Source organism: Protopterus annectens, chromosome 6.part0, assembly GCF_019279795.1.
Source record: "Protopterus annectens isolate FY-2018-M chromosome 6.part0, PAN1.0, whole genome shotgun sequence".
Taxonomy (NCBI): domain Eukaryota; kingdom Metazoa; phylum Chordata; order Ceratodontiformes; family Protopteridae; genus Protopterus; species Protopterus annectens.
This window is the reverse complement of record NC_056737.1, coordinates 833,774,125-833,792,791: the sequence shown is the minus strand read 5'-3', so window position 1 is coordinate 833,792,791 and position 18,667 is coordinate 833,774,125. Positions and strand designations below refer to the sequence as shown.

The following is an 18,667-nucleotide window of genomic DNA, read 5'->3' as shown; positions in this document are numbered from 1 at the left end:
AAGAAGGCATGCTTGGCTCAAGGAGCAAAATCTGCCTAACCATGTTAAAGCAAATTGTTGGATACTCCTTTACAACAGGACAGTCTATTTGGTAATAAGGCAGAAGAAGTTTTGAAAAAGATGGAAGATAAAGCTAAATCTATGCAAACTGTAAAAGATTTCCTACAAGTGCAGCCACCCAGGTTCAGTAGGCACTGGCCTACTAAGAACTGATCCTTTCCAGTGCCCACCAGAGCCGCTCAGGTCAAACCTAGACATTCTAAAGGCTCCAGGTTTCAGTCACAAGGAACTTCTAGAACAAAGCAATGGGGTGCCTCCACCTCCAAATCTAGAAGTAACAAGACACCTTCCTACGGTAAGCAGTCTCAATGACTTTCCACTGCAATCACCAAGAACTTATCTTTTGACCGCCCCTTTGGGGGGAAAACTGGCACTTCATGCACAAAACTGGCAACTGTTTACCCAGGACAAGTGGGTTTTAAATATAGTATCCCAGGGATGCAGATTTCATTTCCCCACATTGCCAATCCCAAACGGATGGCCAGATCTGCCTCCAAATCAGTGGTCAGAGGCCCAGAAACAAGTTATGTCCCTCATGAATATGGGGGCTATTCAACCAGTACCAGAAAAGGAAAAGGGATAAGGTTTTTATTCAAGGCTTTTCCTGGTACCCAGAAAAGACAAATCATGGCGTCCAATTCTGGACTTATCCATTCTAAATACATTTCTGGACATTCCAAAATTCAAAATGCTGACTCTACAACAGTTACTACCTATGCTAGCTAAGGATGCCTGGTTGGTAACTCTGGACTTAAGAGGCTTACCTGCATATCCCAATCAGGGAATCTTGCAGAAGATACCTCCGCTTCAAAGCAAGCTATTTGCATTACCAGTTTTCTGCACTGCCCTTTGGCTTATCTACTGCACCCAGGGTCTTCACAAATTGCCTGGCACGAATTGCATTTTGCAGGCAAAGACATATTCAAATTTATCCATATCTGGACGATTGTCTGATTCAGGCAGGAAACAACGACATTCTTCTAAAACATCTGGCATTTGTAAAAAGACTTCTAACTTGTCTAGGGAACACCATAAACGAAAAGAAATCACAACTGGTACCCTCTCAAATAATTACATTCCTGGGTGCAAGCTTGAATACAACTGCCGAGATGACTTGCCTTATGCCAGAAAAACAAATTCAGTTGATGACTTACTTCAAACAGGTGGCCACAAAAACCCAGCTATCTGCAAGACAAATTCTGCAGGCCTTGGGGTTCATGGCCTCCTGCATTCTAATAATTCCATATGGAAGACTGCATGTGAAGAAACTTCAGTGGTACTTAAAAAGCTTATGGAGTCAACATTGTCACAGCCTGGAAACAATGATTCCTATCATTCTTTGCTTGCAGCTAGAGTTCCTATGGTGGGCAGAGGCCTGCCATCAAAACAAGGGACGGTCATTCATTACACCCCCTGCCCCCAAACCTTGATTACAGACGCATCAGATTATGTTTGGGGGGGGGGCGCATCTGGCAGGGAGATGCATTCAGGGCCAATGGAGCCCAAATCAAATGCACCTATATATCAACCAGAAAGAGGTGCTAGCTGTACAGAATGCTCTGACAGCCTTCAAGGACTATCTTCATCCAGGACAGCTACTGATAAAGACAGACAACACCACAGTCGTGGTACATAAACAAGCAGGGGGGTACCCATTCCTACCCCCTTTGCAGGCTAGCCATGGCATTGTGGAACACTGCCTTGACTTATCAAGTACATCTACAAGCTCAATTCCTGCCAGGAAAGCTAAATACTCTGGCAGATGATCTAACAGAAATCTTATGGACCCACACGAATGGAAACTGGATCCACAAATTTTCAACATGTTGACACGCAAATGGGGGAGCCCCAGACATAGATCTTTTTGCCTTACCTCAAAACTATCAGTTGGACAAATTCTGCACAAGAATTCATCACAAAAAAGCTTGGAAAATGGATGCTCTATCCTTCAGATGGAAAAACCTATCAGTCTATGCCTTTCTCCCTCTGCCTCTACTCTCCAAGGTCTTACTAAAGGTCAGACAGGAAAAACCAAAAATGATTCTGAGTGCTCCAGACTGGCCTTGCCAACACTGGTACCCACTCCTACGCAGTATGTCGCACCTTCCTCTGTGGTACCTGCCTCAGAAGCCTTACCTACTGTCTCAGCAGAACTATCACATTCTGCACACTCTGCTCCAAACTCAGGATCTTGCAACATAGCTAATCAACTAATTTCACCAGTTACATCTCTCAGCAAACCTGTGATGGATGTCATTTTGGAGGCCAGAAGGCCTAGTACTAGAAAATGTTATGCGGACAAATGGAAAAGATTCTGTGCCTGGAACCAAGCATAAGGAATAAGCACATCAGTGCCCAGTATTCCTCACATTCTGCAATATTTAACTGGGATGCTTCACAAGGGCCTATCTTTTTCTTCCATAAAAATCCATGCCTCTGCCATTTCAGCTCATTACAACACAGCGCCTTCCCTCTTTTCTCATCCTCTGCTAAAGCAGTACCTCAGTGGGGCCAAAAACTTAAGACCTCCCAGGAGACCACCAACTCCTGCATGGGACCTCAATTTTGTTTTGGAAAAGCTCACTCTACCTCCTTTTGAGCCAGCTGCTACTGCAGACCTAAAATTTCTCTCTTGGAAAACAGCTTTTCTTTTAGCAGTCACTTCAGCTAGAAGGATTTCAGAACTACAGGCTCTTATGGCAGTGGAGCCTTTTATTATTTTTTACCTGTACATGGTGGCTCTCAGGACCAATCCATCCTTTATGCCTAAAGTGGTATCTAGTGTGGCCGTTAATCAGCCATTCATCTGCCAACTTTCTTCCCAAATCCACAGAACAAGGGTGAGCGGATTCTGCATTCATTGGATGTACACAGACAACTAAGATTCTACTTAAACAGGACAAAATCTCTCAGAAAATCTGAACAGTTACTGGTGGCATTTGCTGCAGGGGCAGAGGGAAAGGCTATTTCAAAGCAGACTATTTTAAAATGGATAAGCCATTGTATTTGTTTCTGCTACATGCACCATGGTAAACCTGTCCCAAAGGGGATCAGATCTCATTCCACCAGGGTTGCATCTACTTCTGCAGCCTTTCTCAGAGGGGGTTCCCTACCAGAGACATTCTAGAAGCTGCTACCTGGAACTCAGTTCATACGTTCACCAAACATTACCATTTACCTCTCTCCTCTAAATCCAGAGCAGGCTTTGCCACTGCTGTCCTGCAGTGCCTTATAGCTGCTCCTAATGCTGTATAAATCCATCCTCCCAACCATCGCTTTGGGATTCTACCCAGATGTAATGGCTGCAACAGTGAAACACGAAGAACATAGTACAGTTCTGCACACTTGCCGTAAATGTAGATGTTCGAGTGTATTCACTGTTGCAGTCCTGGTTACCCTCTCCCTCCGGCCCCCTATTTTTTCTCTAGCTATACCTCTCATTTCTGTTACTATCTTTAAAAAGCCTTTTTGGTGTATTTGCTTTTGTTTGGAGGTATATGTTTTGTGTTTTTCATTTTACATATCTATGCATATATTTAGCTCCCCATTTTTTTGGGGGGGGCACTGACATCTGGGGTAAGAAAAACTGATGTAATGGTGTCAGCTGCATGTTTTATACCCCCTGACGACCTGATGTCATGGAAGAAGGGACAGCAACCGACGCAGGACCCAAGACTTTGTTAACCAGGCCGACTGAGGGCATCCTGCCAGCAGATTATCCAAATGTAATGACTGCAACAGTAAATAACACTTGAACATCTACATTTATGGTAAGTGTACACAACTGTACTTTACTTTAAAAGATTACAAAATGCAGCTGTCTAGTTCTGCTGTTAATGAGTCTAAAAGTTCTCCAAACTGCACATGAAGTTCTCACTTCCCTCGTTTTGCCATGCAGTATTACTTTTTTTTTGGCTTGGCAGAAACTATAATTTGTGTTTAAATGGGATCATTTTCTTTATATTTTACTGTAACAGTGTCATGAATGGAAAGTCCACCTTACCTACCAATAAATAAGCAAATGAGCAATTAAAAGCCTCCGTTACAAAGTTAAAGGAGGTTTGTTCATGTGGATAATGACTCTGGAATTACTGTACTGGACAACATAGGAGGTGGTAAAGGAGGCGATAAAGCCCTACTTGATGAGTTTGTGGTGTTTTGAAAACTTTGAGCATATGAGGATGGACACCAAGGATGTTTTTTCATCCATGACTAATCAGTATGTGAGTGGTTGAGGCTCTGATTGTTAGGAAACAGTGGAATGTCTAGTAAATTTATAACATTCAAAGCACTCCATGTACGAGAGCACAGTTATACTTTCAGATGCATCTTTTGGGGCAAAACGCAATGATTATTTTATGGTCATTTAGTTTAGTTGAAAGGAGGTGTAATAGTCAAGAATATTTCACTTTAGGTTTTTAATTCATTATGTATGTGAAGCTTCATATCTAAAAAAAGGTTTTGTGTTTTCTTTAGAATGTTTTAAGTCAGCATCTTCTCATACTGTTAATGTTTATCTTATCGGTTGACATTTTTTGTAAATACAGGATGACAAAGATACAGACTCTACAAAAGAACCTCTTGATGATCTGTTCCCAAATGATGAAGATGACCAAGGAACTGGAAGTAAGCATTGCAAAGAAACATTCATCTTCACTTTTGTGAATTGTTTTGTTCACTTGTTTCTCTCCTCTTCACTCTGTACTTTTAAAAGTTTCAGGCTTTTCCCAGTATTCTGTCTTTGGTTACTGATTTCTACATTCACCTACTGTAGTAGCTTTCCTAAGTGTCTGAATTACCAACCAGTAACAGAAGTTTGTGGAGTTATTTCTTAGTTGTGAGCCCCAGATGTAACAGAGTGATGTACTGAGTATTTTTTACCCTTGAGTATACTGATTAAAGAAATATTGCGCACTTCTGAATTGGTCATAGTATGTAAAATACTGCGTTATTTTGTTTGAGAAATGAACCTTTTTGAAAATGGCGCAGATATTAGTGTATAGAGGCATTTAATAGATATGTATTGCAAATATATTGAAGAATGACAATGATACTTGTGTCTCTTCTGATGCTGAGAAGCACACTGATTGGTAAAGTACTGCATACTTCAGAACTGGTTGCAATATCTAGTAAACCGTTTTATTTTCTTTGTTAAATGGACTTTCTTGACAATAATAAAGATTTAATATAGAGGAGTCTGCACAGTGGGTCTGTGAGCTATGATGAACCTCTTATTTACCCCAAAAGCATGCCACAGTTCTCCCCCTCCCAGCACAAATGCTGAGGGTGTGGGCACATGTTACTATGTACAGTAACTTAAGTATATTTATGTCAGTGGCGTGCTAAACTGTCTAATTGTACTAAACATATATATTTGGATATATACGTTGGTGTAGATGAATGTAGATATAATGATCCCACCCATCTGCTTCAGCTTGTGTTGATTCGCAGTCAGGCTGATGTGACCCATCAACAGCCCTAAAATGTTTGAGCTCGTTCCCTGCTCCCATGATGTACCTGTGTTCCCACTATCTCTTAGACTTAGTTTGCCACCTAAGCACCTGGATGCACTTTTCATGCTTGCAGCTATGTAAAGCTTGTTTTACTTGCTTTTTTTCTTGTATTGCACATTATTTGCCTTCTATTTCTTCATACTGTTGATTGAAATTATTAAAAAAAATTAAGTTCTCTCTCTTTTAAGTTGATAATTGTTGAGATACTTTTCCTTAATATGCAGTAGCTGTTGTACTGTATTTTTGTACTAAAAAAATTCTCCAAAGCAGATTATAACCTCTTATGGGATGGTATAAATAGCTTCACTGCACCATCCCCTTCAGATGGAACTGGCAACTATACCAAGTTCTACACAAATGCTTTATACAAACACCTGAACAATTGCATTGACTGCTGTATAAAGCAGGCTCCTCAAGGGAGAGCAAACCTCTCTGGTGGACAACTGCCATTAACAGAGGAAGAAATTGATGTTTAACAGTAAGAGGAAGTGAGCCCTAAACTGGAAACACTCCCTCCTCAGCTTAAGCAAGCAAATAAGACTTCTTGTGAAGTCCTTCAAAGCTAACTATGAATCCAAATTAGTTTCCACAGCTAAGGACAACCATAAGGCATTCTTTAATGACATCTGAAACATAAAATGAAAGGCCCAGATTTGTGCTGAACTGGTAGTTAATTATGTCACATATACCGAGCCTGTGGACATTGCTTTCCTGCTAGCCAACAGGTTCTGTGAAAACTTCACTTCCCTGCCCCCACCACACTTATCCTAAAGACATCCCTGTACCTTGTATCTCTGAAGAACAGGTTGTAAACGCCCTTTCTAAGGTCAAAGCACAGTGTCCATGGGATCTGATAACATCCCAAATTGCATCCTACATGAGCTCAAGCAAGAATTAGCAATGTTATTGGGTACTCTATTCAATCGTAATCTAAGCACTGACTTCGTCCCAGCTGAATGGAAAAAGGCCAATGTTATTATCCCCTTACACAAAGGTGGTGCTTCCATTGACCCTGGGAACTATAGACCTATTAGCCTGACTAGCCTTATCTGCAATGGCCATGGAGGGAGTCCTCATGGACCTTATCAACAAAGATATTGGTAACCTCCAAACACTTGACCCTATTCAATTTAGATTTGTCAAAGGGAGATCATGCCTGTTAAACCAGGTGGACTTCTTCATGACAGTCACCAAGGCTCTTGATGAGGGGGAATCTGTGCATATAGCCTACCTAGACTTAGCCAAGGCTTTTGGCCCTATCCCCCACTCAGACGTAATTGACAAACTCACCCATTTAGGTATTAGCCAGCATATCATTAGATGGGTCGCTGACTGGCTCACTGATAGAACCCATATAGTCAAAATAGGAGAGTCCACCTCCAGCAGCCAACTGTAACCACTGGTGTTCCACAGGGATCAGTCCTGGGACCTCTCCTGTTTGGAATCTATTTCTCAGAAGTGCAAGCTAAAACTAAAGGTCTGTGACTGACAGAATTTGCTGATGACTGCAAACTGGGAGCGGTAATAGAATCTCCATATGATGACAGCATCCTACAAGAAGGTCTTGTACAAACAAATAACTGGTGCCAAAGTCATGGCCTTAAACTAATGCAAAAAAATGTATTAGCATCCCTTTCGGTAAGAGTGATGTTCCTGCTAACTACCACATCAATAACATCACCCTAAAGAAGCACTCTGTGGTAAGAGACCTGAGCACACAGATTGACAGCAACCTTACCTTTGATCACCATGTCTCCACAGTGGTAAGAAAGGCATTCTCTATTGCTCATCTCGTAAATAAAAATACACTGCCGCCAGAAAAAAAGATGTTATAACCGCCTTGTACTCTTCCCTCATCAGGCCAATAATTGAGTACAATTCCCCTTTTGTTGTGTACCTTTCCAAGCACCTGCAGCAAATGGAGAGACCACAAAGGTTCCTCACAAGGAAAATTTGAGGTCTTCAGCATCTGTCCTATGAGGGTCATCTGAAATCACTGTCACTTTATTCTGCTTCATACAGACTACTCAGAGGCAATCTCTGCCTTGCATAAAAGGCAATCTTTGACCCTGCTTTATTGGAAATGTTGCATATCCGTAATCAAGTGGCACACTGGTTACTTGCTCTAATGGCCTTAACCTGGTATGTGACATTAGTAGAACCTGCTGAAGGGATAGATTTGTCTCCCAGAGGTTACCACACCTTTGGAACAGACTCCTGCTTCATGTCAAGCAGAGCATCTCATTGGCACTCTTCAAACGCAATCTGGATGATTGGATGGGTAACCGTAAATCCACCCCAGGGTTTCCATCTATGCCGCTCTTGGACAGGGGTGATAGGTGCAGATCTTGTAAGTAAGGATGAAGCTTGGTTAGGCTTGTAAGGGCCCTAGTGTCATTACCCTAGTAACCTCCTATGATCCTGATAGCTAGCATTACGCACAAGAATAACCATCATTATGCATAAGCAGTTAGGCTTCAGAAAGTGTGCTTGCTGGGGTCACAAGATCCTATCCCAGGATACCCATGAGCTATTGGTATATGTCTGGGGCTGGGACATCTCGATGCTCCTTGTGATGTTTGTAGGGCCTTTGGCCCATGCACCTTGCAAGTGTGTAAGAACAAGTTAATTTTAAAAAATGTCTTTTACACAGTAAGTGTGAAGACAAGGAATTGGAGAGGAAGGAAAGAGAAAAAGAAAATTAATGACAGTGCACTAAAATTCTCTCGTCATCAACCCCCTTTCCCATTTTCTACATGAGATCTGAGTGTTGTGTTAACTGTCCCCATCTTTCTCGATTCATTTCCACTCTCTTACCTTCTTTGATTCATTGCCACTCTCCTACCTTCTTTGACAGTCATGTCTGGCTGTTGCAGGTCTTCTCCATTCATCTGTTTGCTGGATGCCCTTGTTTCCTCTTGCTTTCTTTCTGTCTCTCCCAAATCTTTTTCACCAGGTCGTCTTCTCTTTTCCTACATGTGCCTGAACAGCCATAATATGTTCCCTTTGACCTTCTGTGCAATTGGAGCTTCTTTGACTTCAGTTCTGATGTCTTCATGTTTTCATCTGTCAAACAATATACATCCTGCAATCTGTCTCATGTACTTAATAACCTCTAGCCTCCTCAGCTGCTGTGTCGTCACTGTCCATGGTTCTGTACCTTACAGTAGTACTGGTTGAACTACTGCTCTGTACCCCTTTCTTTTCAGGCTTCTGGGCATTCTTCTTTCGCACACTACACCTAATACTGTGCCAGTTGATTGCAGCCCCTATGATTCTAACTTTGACTTCTTTCTCCTCAATCACCAATGCCAGATACTTGAAGTGGTTAACCCATTCCATTATTTTCCCTTCTGCGTCAGTCTTCAGCTTATTATTTCCTCCTTTTGCTGCCATGACTGTTTTAGCTGTACTCTGTTTCATCCCACATGTCATCAGTTTTACATTCCATTCCTCTGTCATTTGCTGAAATTCTTCAGTGTGTGCTTGTATTGCCACATCTGCATGCAGCAGCTTTGTTGATCCGACTTCTCAAAACTGTTTGTTAATGTAGACCGTTTTAAATATGATCAGCTGTAGGCTTGTAACTGAACCCTGATGAACACCTGCCCCCACTGTGAACCCCTCTAAGTCTGAACACTTTTCTTGTGTCATTGGGTCCTTCTGTATAGCCCACACTAATTATACCAATGTCTCTGGGACTTTGAACCATTGTAGGACTGTCCAAATAAGCTTTCTTGAAAAGTTCATTTGGACTGCCATGTATCCTATCCTATCCTATCTTATCCTCTCCATGCATGCTTCAGGAGGCACTCTAGAGTGGGCATGCATGAGTGCACATAAAGATGTCTTTTTTATGTAACCCAGTCAAGCAGCTGTGCAAAATCCATGGAGGTGGATAGTATCCAAGAGATCCCTGGCCTCCACCAGGGCTGCATTGATAAAAGATGCACCTCAAACACAGCTCCTACCCACATTCCAGGGAGAGACCAGCATGCTGCACCCCCCCCCCCACCAGCTCCTTCAGTACCTAGTCTGCTAATAAAATCTGCATTATCTGGTTCATTAGGTCTCAATCCCTCTGCGTGCAGACAGCCAACTGAAATGGGGCAGTTTTTAAAACAAGGGATTGTGACTTTCAGATTCTGAACTGGGTGGTAGCAGAATGGGCTATGGTAGTTTTCCTTATGTTTGTCTTGTTTCTCATAGAAACTTTATATAGTAACAATAGAGTGATGTTAAACTAGTCTGTAATTGCTGATGTACTTACATGATTATTCTGAATATTAGAAACTCATTCTAAATATTATGATTACATGTTATGCATATTTTTGTAACTTCAACAAAACTGTGCATGGCTGAGCTGTGCTTGGTTATTTATCATGATGCATTTCTAGAAAAGAAGCAGTGGCAGTTGAGTGATGTTTGTACAAAGGCATATTGTCGCTAATATGATGACAGTATGCTTTTTCAGTTGAGGCAAAAACAGTATGTCCGGAACCTTTGTAATACTTAACCAAATCTAACACGTTTCTCTTTCTTCCATCAGTCACAGACCCTTGAATCCTGCTAGCTTGCCAGTACTAGCACTATGCCCAGTCCCTTCAATTTTTTTTTTTTTGCTAGTCCTGATGTGACCCTTTGCCAAAATTCATCCGGCTTCCTTGAAGTCTGTGTTTAGTGGCTTTCCTTCAAATAGATGACTTGAGAGAAGAAGTTTTCAGCCATCTTAACAAGGATTGTAATCCCAGTGAATCACTCACTGGTAACTGTAGTTTGGGAGCATGGTGTTCATTGAGCAGCATGTATACGATGCAGGCCCTTATGCATTTGTATTGTATTTTGACCCTGCCATGCAACCCTTCCAGTGTTGTACTCTTAAGTCCTTGATCACTACATCCCTCTCCATGAAGGGAGGACCAAGCTGTTGGTACTTTATCATTACCATCCCTCCACATGTGTCTGACAGTATCACCTTCATTACCGGATGCCTTGTCTTTCCCTTAGCTGGCTAGTATAACTTTAACTCATTGCTTCATGTTGTTGAGGAGTTGGTTGTGTTACTTCAAATTAACAGAATATCTCTGAATATAAACTGCATTGTTTGTATTTTAACTGCTGGTGCTTCAGTTGCTGAATGTTGAAGTAAGGTTTTGTTTTGTACTTGCTAACTTATTTTTAAGTATATTTAAGTTTGGTATAAACGTTTTTTTCTTGGAACTTTTAATATGTTTTTTTTTTTTTTTTTTTTTTTTTTATAGTACAGCAACAACACAGCAGTGCAGCTGCTGCAGCCCAACAAGGTGGCTATGAAATCCCAGCGAGATTGCGGACTCTTCATAACTTGGTCATACAGTACGCTTCCCAGAGCAGATATGAAGTTGCTGTTCCTCTTTGCAAACAGGCACTTGAAGATCTGGAGAAAACTTCAGGACACGATCATCCTGATGTTGCTACTATGCTTAATATTCTCGCATTGGTATACAGGTTAGGCACTTTCTTTCCTATTTTCTTCCTTAAGTCTGATCTGATCATTTAAGCCAGATAACTTTATCAAGATTGCATGATACAGAAATGGGTGTGAGGCTGGCCAGATGGTAAAAGTCTATCTTATAACCCTTTTCCCCCCTTGTGAAAAAGGGCTAGACTGAAATTGGAATACTGCCAGAAAACAGTGAGGTAATTTTAATTTATATTGTCAGTGCGGTTTGGAAGGTTAGGATTAGAGATTCTGAGTTTGCGAGATAAAATCTGTATTACCAGCTGGGGGCATGCAGTTTATGGAAGTAGTACTAGGAACACAGGAAAATTAAGAAAAAAAGCAATTTAAGTATACTGAAAAGAAAATAGAATTTACAAGTGTCATTGTAATACAGAGCATTAAGAAAAATACTTTTTACAGAGTGGAGCTTCAGTTAAATTTTAAATTAAATTACTTGCTGACAGCACTTGGAAGTGAATGAAGGGAGGTTGGCATAATGGTTAAGGTGTTTACCTTACAAACATAAGGTTCAGGGTTTGATTTTCACATGGGGTAATTGGCAAGGCTTAAAATGGCCTACAAGGGCACTTAGCCTAGTACTAATCTATGAACCTATCTATAAAACAGCATGGATGGATGAGCCATAGATAGCTGATCTGGCAGGCTGTATGATCTGGCACAAATATCTCTCTGATCTGGCACAAATATCTCTCTAATCTGGCACCGTCTCTGAACCCCTAAGTTGAAGAACAAAATAAAAGAAAAAGTTTCATCCCATTTACTACAGGATAGAAAAAAAGATAATTTTGAAAAATGTAGCAAACTGCTTGCTGCAGCCTGCGTCACATGCATGCACGCACGCACACCGCTGTACAGCACCTCAGTCACCAACTGTAAGTACTCAATTTGATGGTTGTGCACAGAGTTTGCCTTACCCTGGCTACTGCTCTGAGCAGGGGTGTTATTCTTCCTCTTCCTCCTCCTGCTCTGATTTTCAAATCGAATTTCAGACCAAAGTCTTCAGTAAAGCTAAGTACCCCGTTGGGGAACCTTTTCTTACCTCAGTCCGATGTCAGAAAAAGTTAACAATTGCATTTCTTGTGGGAAGCAAATACCTCATAAGGACTTTCATTCTTATTGTATTCCTTGCCTAGGCCCAGACCACGACGTCACAGGTTGTCAGTTTTGTTCTAGATTTAACAAACAAACTATAAAACGTCAGTTTGATTTCACCCGACATTATTTTGGTAGGAAATTTAATTATACCATGCCGTCGGAGCAACCGACCGGAATGCATAAAAAACGCAAAGATAAGGACAGGCAGCCGAGACCCAAACCAGACTCCGAGGCCTCTGCTAGGCCAGTCGCCAGTTCTCCGGTTTTCAGTGAGGCGCCTATGCAGCCCCTGACGACTGCTGATTCAGAACCCCAAGCGGCATCCGATTCCCAAGAGGAGATTGCTAGGCCTCCACAACCTTTATCTTTAGGCCCTTCCGACTCCATGGCTGAAGGAGATTCCGGTGCAGTTGAAATGCCTTTAGTTGCAGAAGGTGTCTTCAGCAAAGTTATTGGATGCACCTTTACACCAGGATGTTTTATTTGATGTAAAAGCAGAAGAGGTTTTAAAGAAAATGGAGGATAAGGCAAAATCTATGCAGACGGTCAAGGATTTTTTACAGGTTCAACCCCCTCGTTTCAGCAGAAATTGGCCAACCAAAAACTGGTCCTTTCCAGCTTCTGACAGACCACAGAGGGGCAAATACAGACACCCAAGGGGCAGAGGTCAGTCACAAGGCTCTTACAAGCCTCGACAATGGGGTGCCACAACCCAGAAAGAAGGAGAAGACAGGTCTCAAACTACCAGAAGACAAACACAATGACTTACCCCTCAGACTGCCAAGCAAATCCCTCTTGGCAGCTCCCTTGGGAGGAAAGCTAACACTTTTTGCAGACAACTGGCGCATCATCACAAAAGACAAATGGGTCCTAAATATTGTATCTCAAGGATACAGATTCCACTTTCACACTTTACCAAGGATAAAAGGAATGCCAAACCTGCCACCAAATCAATGGGCAGAGGCTCAAAAACAAATTACAGCTCTCATGGACATGAGTGCCATTCAGCAGGTTCCTACACAGGAGCAAGGACAAGGATTTTACTCAAGACTCTTTCTAGTTCCCCGAAAGGACAAAGCTTGGAGACCCATTCTGAACCTCTCAGTTCTAAACACATATCTCGAGGTACCCAAATTCAAGTTGCTAACACTACAGCAACTTCTTCCCATGCTGGGCAAGTAGGCTTGGCTAGTAACATTGGACCTCAAGGAGGCATACCTGCATGTCCCTATCAGACAAAATTTCAGAAGATACCTCCGATTTATAGCAGGTTCAACCCATTACCAATTCTCTGCACTGCCCTTTGGCTTATCTACTGCACCCAGGGCCTGGCACCAGTAATTGCATACTGCAGACAAAGAGGAATTCAAATATATCCATACCTGGATGACTGCCTTATTCAAGCAGAAAGCAAGGACATTCTTTTAAAGCATCTGGCGTTTGTCAAAAACCTATTAAGTTGCCTAGGGTACACAGTAAACGAAAAGAAGTCAAAACTAGTGCCCTCACAAGACATAATATTCCTGGGTGCCAGCTTAAATACAACGGCCCAGATGGCTTGTCTCACGCCAGACAAGCAAGGACAACTGACTCAGTACTTCAAAATGATGGCAACAAAGACCCAACTCCCTGCAAGAACAATTCCGCAGGCCTTGGGATTCATGGCATCTTGCATACTACTAATACCATATGCAAAACTGCATATGATGAAATTACAATGGTACCTGAAAAGCGTATGGACTCAACACAGCCACAGCTTGGAAACAATAATACAACTCATTCCCTGCCTTCAACAGGAGTTTCTATGGTGGGCTCAGGCATGTCACCTCAACAAGCGTCAGCCTTTTACCTTACCCACAGCCAGGCAAACTATAACAACGGATGCATCAGATTATGCCTGGGGAGCACACATGGCAGGACAGTGTATTTAGGGCAAATGGACTGCAGATCAAAAGCATCTACATATCAATCAAAAAGAGATGCTAGCTGTACAAAATGCCCTAACAGCTTTCAAGGACCTCCTACATCCAGGACAACTACTAATAAAGACGGACAACAACACAGTGATGTGGTACATAAACAAGCAAGGGGGCACACATTACTACCCCCTATGCAGGCAAGCAATGACTACAAGCACAATTCCTGCCAGGAAAGAAAAACACATTGGCAGATGATCTAAGCAGAAACATCATAGATCCTCGAGTGGAAACTAGATCCACAAGTGTTCGCAATGATAATTCAAAAATGCGGGAGTCCAGACCTAGATCTGTTTGCCTCTCCCCAAAACTACCAACTACGGAAATTTTGCACAAGGACATACCACACACTAGCTTAGAAAGTGGATGCCCTCTCATTCAGTTGGAAAACATTAACAGTGTATGCCTTTCCTCCACTGCCTCTTCTGGCAAAGGTGCTGCTGAAAGCCAGATTAGAGAGGCCGCAAATGATACTCATTGCTCCAGACTGGCCTCGCCAACACTGGTATCCAATACTAAGGAACATGGCTCGAGGCCTACCATGGATTTTACCTCAAATTCCTCACCTGCTGACTCAGCAAAACAATCTGATTCTACACAGCCAGCTCAAGACTTTAAATCTGGCTGCATGGCAAATTACCTAAACAACCAGTCAACACTTCTCTCTAAAGCTGTTATGGATGTCATTCTGGAGGCCAGGAGGCCTAGCACCAGGAAAACCTATTCAGACAAATGGAAAAGATTCTGCGCCTGGAACCAGGTTAAAGGCCAGAATCCCCTTGTCCCAAATATTCCTCAGATTCTACAATATTCAATATTTAACTGAGATGTTGCACAAAGGACTTTCTTTTTCATCTAGTAAGATCCACACCTCAGCTATTTCACCTCAATACAACACGGATCCTCCTATATTTTCACATCCATTACTAAAACAGTACCTCAGTGAGGCTAAGAACATAAGACTGCCCCGGAGAGCCCCAACACCAACTTGGGATCTCAACTTTGTTTTGGAAAAACTTAAACTACCACCCTTTGAACCAGCTTTTACAGCTGATTTACAATTTCTATCATGGAAAACTAACCCTGCTGCTAGCAATAACTTCAGCACGAAGAGTCTCAGAGCTACAGGCCATAATGGGAGAGCCATAATCGACTCTCCAGTCGACACAAGCATCCTCCAAAAGGGCCTCATAGAAACAGACAACTGGTGCCAGAGCCATGGCCTCAAGCTAAATGCCAAAAAGTTTATAGTCATCCCCTTTGGCAAAAACAAAGTGCCCACAAATTACCACATAGGTGGTAATCCATTAAGTACAGAAGAAGTAATTAGGGACCTGGGGACCCAAGTTGATAGCAATCTCTCATTTGACAACCACGTGGCCAAAGTGGTTAGAAAAACATTTTATATAGCCCACCTAATCATGAAGGGATTCACATCTAGATCAGGGGACGTCATCGTGCCTCTTTACTCATCCCTCATCAGGCCCATAATTGAGTACAATGCCCCTTTTGGGATGTACCTTACCAGACACCTGCAGCAACTGGAAAGACCCCAAAAGTACCTCACCAAGTGGATCAAAGGGCTCAAACAGATGCCATATGCTGCCCGGTTAAAGAAACTCCAGCTCTACTCAGTGGCATACCACCTGTTGAGAGGCGATCTGTGCCTGACGTATAAAGCCATGTCCAACCCGGAATTAATGGACATGCTGCACCTCAGAAAATCCAAATCCCATCGAGCTACGCTCGAGACTTGAACCTCAGCACTGAAATAAATAGGACATACTGGAGGGACAGATTCATAACCCAGAGGCTCCCTTCACTCTGGAATAAAATCCCAGTCCAGGTTAGGCAGAGTCCCTCATTGACTCTCTTCAAGAGGAATCTTGATGAATGGATGAGAGATCGTAGGTTTACCCCGGGTATGACTTCTGTGTCACTGTTAGACAGAGGCACAGTATACTAACCTCGAAAAAGGGCATAGCAAAATAAATTTAAAATGGGTGGCAAAAGCCAAATACAGTCTGGCTAGGCTTATAAATGCCCTAGGGCAGATAGCCTAGTATGAACCTATGAACCAATGAACCTATGGCAGTGGAGCCTTTCATCATTTTTCATCAAGACAGAGTCGCTTTACGAACTAACCCTTCCTTTCTGCTAAAGGTGGTGTCCAGTGTGGCCCTAAACCAAACCATTCATTTGCCCACCTTTTATCCAAACCCCCAGAACAAAGGGGAAAGGCTCCTACACTCTTTAGACATTCACAGGCAATTACATTATTATTTGGATAAAACTAAGGCTTTCAGAAAATCTGACCAGCTCTTTGTATCCTGTGCTGCAGGATCACAAGGAAAGGCCATCTCAAAACAGACCATTTCAAAAAGGATAGGACATTGTATCCATTTCTGCTACACACACCATGGGAAACCTGTACCTGGTAACATTTAGGCCCCATTCCACCAGGGCTACAGCAAACATCAACAGCCTTCCTCAGAGGGGTACCAACCAAAGATATTTTGGAGGCTGCAACTTGGAGTTCAGTGCACACCTTTACCAAGCATTATCACTTACCTCTATACTCTAAAACCAGAGCTGGCTTTGCCACTGCAGTTCTGCAGGGCCTTCTAGCTTCTCCAAACCCTGTTTAGTTCCACCGCCCATCCTTAGCTTTGGGATTCAACCCAAGTGTGATGACTGCAGCAGTGTAACATGATGAACGTAGTACAGTTTTGTACCTACTATAAATGTAGATGTTTGAGTGTTCACACTGCTGCAGTCCAGGTTACCCTCCCTCCATCCCCTCTAACCTAGCTAAACTTTTCTATACCTTTCTATCCTGTACAACCTTTGTGGTGTATTTGCTTGTAACTGAAGGTATTCCTTTTGTATGTTTTATTAGCAATATGTATTGCCTACCTACTTGGGGGCACCTGACATCTGGGGCAAGAAAAACTGAAGAAAATGGCATCAGATGCCTCTTATATACCCGTGGCGCACTGACGTCAGGGGAAAAAGCGACAGCAACCGACACCGGACCAAGACTTTGGAACTCTGGCCGACTGCGGGACCGCCTGATGGCAGGATAACCCAAGTGTGATGACTGCAGCAGTGTGAACACTCTAACATCTACATTTATGATAGGTACAAAACTGTACTGTTTTGGGAGTGGAAAAGGAGTAGAGACATTTTCCAGCATTTTTGGGGGGGGCTTATGAACTGATAGATGTTTGTGTTTGGCTCTTGGAGATCTAGTGGGAAGGTAGGCAGGAAGAACAGGGATATAGAGCAGGGCAGGCAGAGGGCTTATAGGTAATGTTGGCTGTTAGGAGTTGTGAGAAGGTGAGACGTTGAGGTAATTCTAGCCATCTCAAAGATTGAAGAGAAATGCAATGGTGAGTAGAGTAAGAGGAGCGTGTGGCGCATTTCACTATTTTATTATACCTCGATTCAAGTTTATAAGAGTGAGATCTGGAGATTAGTGAGGATGTTGGCACCATATGGAAGGGAGCGTAACAAGTATGCATTAGTTAGAATGATTTTTGTGGACTGAGAAAAGGTGAATTGACTGTAGAGCATGCCTAGTTTCTAGTGGGGTTTTTTTGTTATTTTAGATATGGAGGGCAAACTTGAGGTCTTCGTTGATGATTTCACCTCGTAGCTTAGTGTGTGGGACTGCTTCATTTAGCGTGCTATTTAGAGAATGAGTTGTAATTTTTTTTTTTATTTCTCAGTTGTCCGTTTGGAAGAAAAAGAAAATCTGAAGTTGTCTTCATTTGGTCTTCAGCCTGTGGGTTTCAGATCCGTCCTCAGATCTGACTCTGCTGTATACTCCAGTCTTGGAGCCAAAAACTGAGCTGCTCCTGTCCTACCCATAATGTCCCACTCTCCCTCCACCCCCCAGATCTCATTTGCCTCTCATCTGAGCAGCCACAGGGTCAGTCGCTGAGCTTCCTCCAGGGAATTTATTCAGTGTTTTTTTTTGGTGTGGGAGTGCATCTTTTTCAATGTTAATATCTTTTTCTATCTGCCGCTCTTTAGTTTGTTAAACAAACAAAAAAAGTAATAGTCTAATAGTAGTTTTTTTCTTGTAAAAGTAGAAGTAGGGTCTCTCTTTTTTATTTCCCTCTTCTCTGTAGTGTGTTTATAGTTCTTAATGTCCTGCCATGGCCAATCCAAAGCCAGCAGGCTTTAAGAAGTGCACAGAGTGTGGGCATAAAATCCCACCTTTTGATGCCAGCACTGTCCGTGGTTTGTCTAGGTGTGGCCCAGTTAGATTCCTCCTGTTCTATATGCACAGGCTTTAACAAGCTTAACCAGCCTGGTCTGCAAAGCTATGGAAAGAATCATTATGGAACTCATAAACAGAGACATTGGGGACCTACAGACACTTGACCCCACCCAGTTCGGCTTTGTAAAGGGCAGATCCTGCCTTTTGAACCTGGTTGACTTTTTCGAAACAGTCACTAGAGCCATTGATGAGGGCAAAGCAGTCCATACAGCCTACCTGGACTTGGCTAAGG

The 18,667-nt window shown here is 42.5% G+C and overlaps 1 protein-coding gene across 6 annotated transcripts in view; it reads left to right on the top strand.

Annotated features, from left to right (window-relative positions):
* Positions 1-18,667, top strand: part of KLC1 (kinesin light chain 1) — a 1,225,216-nt gene that overhangs the window by 378,941 nt on the left and 827,608 nt on the right. For all 6 annotated transcript variants that reach the window (XM_044074509.1, XM_044074508.1, XM_044074510.1 and 3 more), the window contains 2 exons: positions 4,608-4,686; positions 10,835-11,060. In XM_044074509.1, the coding sequence (XP_043930444.1) occupies positions 4,608-4,686; positions 10,835-11,060 (305 nt within the window). The remainder of the gene's footprint in view (positions 1-4,607; positions 4,687-10,834; positions 11,061-18,667) is intronic.